We start from the raw sequence: 8,666 nt of genomic DNA on the forward strand, positions 1-8,666 counted from the left end.
CCGCCGCCGCGGAGGCTGCGGAGCAGATCGTCAAATCCCCGTCGGATTTCTCGTGTCATAGTTACGAGCTGTTCGTCGGGCAGGAAAAAGGCAACGATGACAACAATAAGGAGAAGATGAGCATACGTTCGATCGAGTCCATCGGCGACCAGAGGCACATCAAGCAGATCAACAACAACCACAGCGCTGCCAATAAAGTGCGGAAAGTCAGCGCCGTAAGTATCCGGCTGGACGATGTACGATATATATTATATACGTATCGACCTTCTTACGCGTCGTAATATACCGAGTTAGCCCTGTTATCAACCTCACGATCCTCCTCCCGACCTCGCTCCTACGAGAGCAACTTATGCGAGGCTATTCGATCCGACTCGACTCGTCGGTAGTCTGTGACTGAAATCATAAAATTCAGAATATCGGTCGTTTCCTATCAGTCAAAAACCACTGTTCTTCGAAACATAGGATTGAAATAGTGATGCATTATATTTATTAGTCCGGAGGAACTTCTTAGGTCATTAGGGCAAACTCAGTGAATCATAGCAAATGCAAATCTGGGCGATTAGGCAATAACTTATTACTGTTAGTACGCAGATATCGAATGGATAATGAAAAACGAAATATATTTGACAGGATGTACCTCTCTTAATTAATATTAGGAAAACGCAAATGTAGGCGCAATCAAATCATATAATATAAATACCTAGTGTACTTTGTTATCCTAATTGCTTTTAATATACAGAGAAAGGAAAAAATCGCGACGAGTCGAGCCTTCCCACAATATCCGCTGCTCTGTAGCATGCTTGGCTATATGTAGGATGTCCTAAAAAAGTCTGCTAAATTGGGAGTTATAATTGAGATAAATTTTGGGTCCAGATCTGTATCAAATTTTTTATCGTATAATTAATCTCCCAATTTTCAACTTTAAGAAGGTAGGTAGCCACAGCATCTGGAGAAATAGTTTTCTCAAAAACCTTGGTCTGAAAAAGGAAAATAAAAAATATTGCCCAAGAGAGAGAGAGAGAGAGAGAGATGCTCAGCAGTTTTAAAATTCATTATATTTTTTTACATTCCTCTATATCATATAACAAATTCAATCACTTGCATTATACTAGATTAGTGCATACTAAAAGCTGCTATATATGAAATTAACAAAGTAAAAGCATATAAATATTTTGAATAATTAAATTCTTCATGATGATATTGTCATATTTAACAGAATATACATGTATTATTTTATTGTCAAAGTTAATTATATTGCCATTGCATTTAGATAAATAGCTTTTAATTGCACTAATTTAGTGTAGTGCAAGTGACCGAATTTATCAATAAAAATATAATTATATATATATATAAATTTAATTATAACATAATATATTAATAAGAAGTATAACTAAAAATTGAAATTTTTGGTATTCTGAGCATCTATTTTATCAACTAAAGATACTTGCATATTTTTAGGTTACCTACCCTACTTAAAAGTTAATGATTGAATTATTCCTACTATCATATCAATCGAATTTTGACGGAAGAACTGTCAGTTCTAAACTTCTATCAAAATTCTGCTATTTGTATGAATCTTTTTTGGGACTCGCTGCGTATCTCGACTGCTCGTATTATATCCTTTTGGATAGGTGGCTTTATGCATAGAACCTGTCACCCTCTCGTTATAATCATTCGCCCTAGTTATATCGTAAATACAGTTTCAACGTGTCGAATATTGCTGCCTGGATCCTGCAATTGCGCGTAGTAACGCGCGGAACAGTGAATTTCGACCGTATAACGACACGGCGCATACTGACCATACATTTTAATCCTGTTTTACAGAACCATGCATGCAGAGAAGTATATGCTTAGTATAAGATTAATAGCTAGCGGAGATACGAAATACATCGGCTAATTGTCTAATATCGATGCTCGAGAACGCTATTTACCTGACACGGAAATATCAAAAAATATCAATTTTTCTACTTGCATTGACAATGAGATAAATTTCTTGTTGAAAATGGACAAACCAAGAAATTCTGATTATATCAATAAGAATTCTGGTTATCTCAACTATAATTGTAATAAATTCAACCCCAGACAGAAAATTTTGATTTATCCATTTTCAATCAAAATTTCAATTAATACAATTAGACTCTTTTTCCAGTGTGTTTCTTTTTATCTAACAAACAAGCAAGTGTCGAATTAAGAGGTAATGTGAAAAAATTGGACAATAACATTTTCTTCAATTATGCAGATATGTTTTAATCGAAACAATTCGATCACGGATGTTACCGCCGATCTTCGTGTCTCTACAAATTTATTAGTATCTCTCTTTACTAGATTTGTAATTTCTCTTCCTACACACCACGACAAAAACATTCTTTTATAGTCATATTTTTTCTTTCTTCTCTCTTTCTTCACTTCTCCATCCACGATTATGTTATATATGTGCTTCTGCAAGTGTTATGTGATACTCCATACCTATTTCGAGTGCCTCGTTGGTGTACACATTAGATCACGTTACGAGCCGTTTGGTAGGAGATATCTTTTCTTGTTTTTTTCTTAAGGTCCCTCGCGCCGCTAATGGCCAGTTTACTTATGCCTACCAGGAAAGCCTGCGGAAGGTACGTGTGTCACGACGTGTGTCTGTCAGCACCGACCGTACGTACACTAAATAGCACCATAGGACCCGATCTCACAGTGTCATATTCAAAATGTCATTCATGCTCCGCGCGTTACGACTCGCAGTTCTCAGGCGACGTCTTATAAATCGCATCCGTTCATCCTCAAGGATTTCCGTTCCCGTATCGAGACAAGCACGGATCACCGCCGATGATCGATCGTTTCGCGTCTTTCACGTAATAACGATCATCGCGAGACGTTTCACCGAGATGAGTCTCGTTGAACGATCAATCTTTTCTCTTTTAATTAGTTACGAGGAACAATCAACATTGCGAGTATCATTAAAGGAATTAATTACGGTTTATTCGGAAGACGATCATAGGCAGCTTATATTATCGTTGTGTCAATCATCGTGTTTCGTGATTGATTAGTTAAAGTAGGAAAAGACGAGGCGAGACTGTTGAAGAGTTACATACTGTATGCTCATCTTAATTTAAATAAATAAATTTTTGGAATCTTTAAAAATATCTCCCGTATCGCTTTATTCCCGTATTCAACCAATGAATCCATAGTTGAAAATCTATTTCAAACAACGCCAGCTAAAATTTTCACGCATCACAGCTCGTGACTCTTCAAACGATCCGTTAAACGTAGCGATAGGCCATGATCGATTCCGTGAGAAATGTCACGATCGTCCTGAGGGAATCACTTCGTTACTGACAGGGACAGAGAACGCCTTTCCGGCTGGCCCTCGCCTCGGTTGCCAAAAAAAGAGGGCCGAGAACGGAGAGAGAGAGAGAAAAGCGGTGGTCCGCTTTGTTGTAATTTCAGGCGAGCCTGAGCTTACCCGGCTCACCGTTCAATCTGCGCCGCAGCAGCCGTGGCAGCCACCAGTTCACGATACGCAACGGCCGTGGCCGATGTTTCGTACCACCGGGAGGCGACCGAAAGCCCCTTGTGCTGTCGACGTACTTGGACGCCCAGGAACACCTGCCCTATGCCGATGACTCGAACGCGGTCACACCGATGTCCGAGGAGAACGGCACGATCGTGGTGCCGGTGTATTATGCGAATCTCGGCTCGCGTCACTCGTCCTACACCTCGCACGCCTCGCGGCTCTCCTACACATCCCATGGTGACCTGGCCTTCCCTGGTATCCGCGGCATCGACAGCATCGGCAAGCAGATCACCAAGCAAGAACAGATCCTCAGGAATAGAAACAATAAACAAACACCGGCTAATGGCCACGTTACAGATGCAAATCAGAAAAATTATCATTTCGTAAGTGATTTTTAAGAAACTCACAGATATGATGATAACCGTAAAATGGAATTAGGAAGAGATTTTGATAGGAAATACCAGGTTGTTACAAAAGTTCTGACTCGCCGGTTTTTACAGATAATAACAATTTATATAAATTTATTTAGAAACAATAACAATTATTCCTCAAAATAAAGACCGTGTAATAATAAAATTATATATTAAAACCGAAGGTATTTAAAACCTTTTTGACAACATAGTAGATGAGTCTGGCTGAAGATAAAATATTTCGGAATTTGCTAAACTATTGCGGAAATGTTAAATTTTCATTTCGTGGAAAATATGTCCGTGTTTATGCATGACTGTATAATTGCAAAAATATGTTCCCATCAGTTTCAATCTTTGTTGCGAACTGATAATATTCATCCTAATAATATTTTATAAAATCACAGATATCAATATACAAAGATGATGTTTTACGTCAGATTCGAATCGGTAGCATATATATATAATACAGAGATCTCTCAAAATGGTATTTGCAACTGTTTAAAATTTTCAGGAAGCTCCTGATATGGAAGATCCCATGGGCAAGAACAAGCCACAAGACAATCCGTTTATCGAGTTGCCGGCGCAACAGCATACTGTGGTCGATATGAAAGGTAAAACTGCGAACTAGTTAACGAATAGCTCCGAGCTCTCTCAAGCAATCAAACTTACTTCGATCGTATCATTCTTGCGCAGATGTAATGGTGCTGAACGACATAATCGAGCAAGCTGCCGGTCGCCGGAGTAAGACGCCAGAACAAGCAGGTAATGTCGCGTCCCTTTCCGTACCATTCGTCAAGTTTCCTCAAGTTTTCTCCTTCAGTTTCTTCTGTTCACCCCTATCACAAATGTATATATCTTTGTTTATCGTGTGAGCATCCTGCCGTTCGATGTACAGTGTGGTTTTAAAATTTCTCGTCATACTACTCCCTTGCGTTGGTATACTATTTTGCTGGACGTTTCTGGACCGCCGCGCCTTGTACATAGTAGAACGAACAAATTCATTTTTAATTTTCATCCCAGCCCGACGCAGCTAAAAGATCACGCTCGTGTTTTATACATACTACATACTTTTGTTTACGATTGAGCATGGCGTGTAAATTGATGCGGTTCGCTACATACTTTGAATCGACACAGCGTCTCAGCTATTGCTAAACGGAGAAGCATTTGAGTGGCAAATAATGTGAAACGCAGAATATTGTCTCTCTGAGCAGTGTGATGCGACGAGAAAAATAAAGACACGATGCGGCCCGCGGGCCCTTGAGGGCGGTTTGTGAAAGCATTTTTTGGGGAAACAGAGTTTGCTCGTTTCCTGCGATGTGACACAGATTACCACCTTCGCGCAGCTGCACGATCCCGGTCGCTTCATGTGCTTCGATTTTTTTTTCAGATTATCTCAATCGTCGATAAATCATAAATAATGTGATCGGTAATATGTGATATAAATCCCCCAAAAATATTACGTCAAAATACTTTATTAATTTATTCTATGTTTTAATTTTTAAATTAATATTTGATTAAAATTATATATTTATATGCAATGGTATTAATTTTATAATATTTATTTAGCTTATTTCCTCCTTTTCTCTATCTTTCTCTTTCTCTTTTCATAAAGAAATTAAAATAAAATTTATTTTAAATTTTATATATATATATATATGTTCTAGAGTCTAGACATTCTTTTATTCTCTCGATGATTGAGAAATCTTATTTATTTTTGATTTCCGGAAACTGCAACGATTTTAGTTAAATTTTCAATATTTTTGCACCTGCATCACCACCGCGTTGAAGGGCACTATCGTGTTTGTCTCGGATGCACAATACAGCAAGATTAGTAAATTATTCAAAAATATAAATGTGTATTTTTATCAACGCGTTATTAGTCTTCTCAAAAAATATTTAATCACTTACGATTTATAGTTTGAATTTTTGCACGTAAAGCTGTAAATCACGTTTCACTACGTTGCGTCTGCAAATTTCGTTAACGTATCTGCGCAGAAACAGAGAATATTTTCCTGAAGACCGCACAAAATCACTACTTTGTTTAAAAAATGTACAGCCATGCGTGATGTTGTTTGTTAACTGTATTTCATGTAAAGTGTTTGAGTGAGAAGAATTTCACGTGATTATGTTGATTTTTGGCTGTTGTCATTAATTGTTTATATTACAATATTAATCCTTTCGCCGCAGAAGCACAGCTTTTAAAATTATTAGCAAAATTTATATTTTCTGTTTAATGTACATAATTGTGCTTGTATATAATTTATGATTATAAATTTTAAGAAAAAGGAAAACTTTATAATCTTTTATGTGGCGAAAGTATTAAAATTAAATTGTAAAACTATCTTACTTTTTGGGTGTGTATAATAATTGTATGTTGAGTTCGTGCGCATGCTTCAATGTAATTATGTCGCATTGCACATTATTCGCGTCGCTAATGCACGACATTTATTTAAATTTTACCATCTTTCAGTTTTATATTGGCGCCTAGCGTGAATTTGTATATCATATGAAATACGAATCAACACTTCATTATTTATTGTATCAAATTGTATAGTATCAATTTTTAATAAATAAAATATCAATTACGATATCGATATACGCAATTATTAATAAATAAAATATTCATACAAAGATCTTCAATTTACGGAACTGCATAATGATGTTAATATAATGATACGGAGCATTTGCAAAAAAAAAAAGAATAATTAACATTAAGATACTTTACTTTCAAATATTTTGCAAGTAGTATTATAAAATACGTTTATCCAGATTTACGCAATTCATTATTCGATGTGACATTTTTAATTTCGCCACGCCTTCTGCTTGCCTGCCTGCTTGTCTGTAAATATAATCTGTGATCTCGAAGAATGAGCCTGACCAAAGAAAAACCTCTTTCCCCAAAAAGAGTGGTGCCAGACAAAATTACTAACGCGCGTTACAGTTTCGACCTATTACTTTCCGACAGACGACGATGAAGAACCTACATTCAAGGACAAGTTAGTGGCCGGAATGTTTCGTTGTATCGACATCTTTTGCGTCTGGGATTGCTGTTGGCTTTGGCTCGAGTTTCAAAAGTACGTGTCCCTGTTGGTCTTTGATCCATTCGTAGAGCTCTTCATCACACTCTGTATCGTCGTTAATACGCTGTTCATGGCATTGGATCACCACGACATGGACAAAGATATGGAAAGAGTACTCAAATCTGGTAATTACGTAAGTATCAATTGTGTCACTTTGAAGTAAGAAAAGTAATACATACGCCTAATACATTATACAAATTTAATCGAATTATGTTGACGTTCAATTCAAATCCTAGTTCTTCACGGCGACATTCGGCATCGAAGCGACTATGAAGCTGATAGCGATGAGCCCAAAATATTATTTTCAAGAGGGCTGGAATATTTTCGATTTTATCATCGTCGCTCTTTCGCTTGTAGAGTTGGGTCTCGAAGGCGTGCAAGGTCTGTCGGTATTACGATCTTTCAGATTGGTGAGTGTTACTCTTTTATTGCATTATTATTCTGTTAATCGATATAAGCAATTTAATTGCACGAGTTGAAAATTCGATTTTCTTTCAGTTGAGAGTGTTCAAGCTAGCTAAATCGTGGCCTACGTTGAATTTGCTGATTTCTATCATGGGCAGAACGGTAGGCGCGTTGGGTAATCTAACGTTCGTATTGTGCATCATCATCTTCATCTTCGCCGTGATGGGTATGCAACTCTTCGGCAAAAATTACGTCGATCATGTCGATTACTTCCCGGATGGTGATCTACCCAGATGGAACTTCACTGACTTCATGCACTCGTTTATGATCGTTTTCCGAGTGTTGTGCGGAGAATGGATCGAGTCTATGTGGGATTGCATGTTGGTCGGCGATGTCTCTTGTATACCATTCTTCTTAGCTACCGTCGTCATCGGTAACTTGGTCGTAAGTACAAAAGCGAAATCTTTTCAATATCAATTTTCTATGTAATTAGTGCAAGATCCTTTCACGCATATTATTTATTTTATTTTGCCAACGATTAATTATGTTATGTTTCCACGAATAGGTCCTGAATCTCTTCTTAGCTCTGTTGCTCAGCAACTTCGGCTCATCGAACCTGTCGGCCCCGACTGCGGACAACGACACGAACAAGATTGCGGAGGCGATCGATCGAATAGCGCGTTTCATTAAGTGGATCAAACGAAATATCCTTGCTTTTGCTAAGTTGATGCGAGCCAAACTCACCAATCAGATATCCGATCAGGCGCCAGGTGAGGGACCGTCCAACAGTTGGAAAGAAGGTTTATATCCAATCAGATCGCTTGCTGTGTGCGCTGTGTAGTTCGTGGCACTGTCTTTCAGTTTTTGCTTTACACTTCTTTCACACGTTTTGCTGGTGCCAGTCGGCGACCGATGTAATAGATTAAATATATCACGCGTAATGACGAGCTATGAATTACAACGACGAACAGAGCGGACGAGAGATTCGATCATATTTTGTTGTTCAAAATTATTTTTAAGTGACATTCATTTGTTTATTTTATATCATTTTAAATATTTTCATCGATTTATCATTTTTGTAATAATATTTACTATCGATCATAAAGCATACATACGTCGACTGGTACATTCGATTTATTATGCAGATTCCTTAAATTTTACTTGGTTTGCTATTATGCTCCGTTAAAATCGTTGTAACATAATTGGAATTGCATTGTAATGTAATTTTATTTACGATTTAATACGAATAATAAATACTCTGTCCCT

The 8,666-nt window shown here is 37.4% G+C and overlaps 1 protein-coding gene across 1 annotated transcript in view; it reads left to right on the forward strand.

Annotated features, from left to right (window-relative positions):
* The window catches only part of para (sodium voltage-gated channel paralytic), a 46,240-nt gene that overhangs the window by 16,595 nt on the left and 20,979 nt on the right, over positions 1 to 8,666 (forward strand). Inside the window, 9 exon segments of the mRNA XM_018456834.1 lie at positions 1 to 215; positions 2,553 to 2,609; positions 3,439 to 3,888; positions 4,427 to 4,526; positions 4,609 to 4,677; positions 6,881 to 7,128; positions 7,232 to 7,405; positions 7,494 to 7,844; positions 7,966 to 8,170. The exon segment at positions 1 to 215 is cut by the window's left edge and continues 10 nt beyond it. Of these exon segments, the coding sequence (XP_018312336.1) occupies positions 1 to 215; positions 2,553 to 2,609; positions 3,439 to 3,888; positions 4,427 to 4,526; positions 4,609 to 4,677; positions 6,881 to 7,128; positions 7,232 to 7,405; positions 7,494 to 7,844; positions 7,966 to 8,170 (1,869 nt within the window).

This window comes from Mycetomoellerius zeteki, unplaced genomic scaffold (assembly GCF_001594055.1).
Source record: "Mycetomoellerius zeteki isolate Tzet28-1 unplaced genomic scaffold, Tzet1.0 scaffold61, whole genome shotgun sequence".
In the NCBI taxonomy this organism is placed as follows: Eukaryota; Metazoa; Arthropoda; class Insecta; order Hymenoptera; family Formicidae; genus Mycetomoellerius; species Mycetomoellerius zeteki.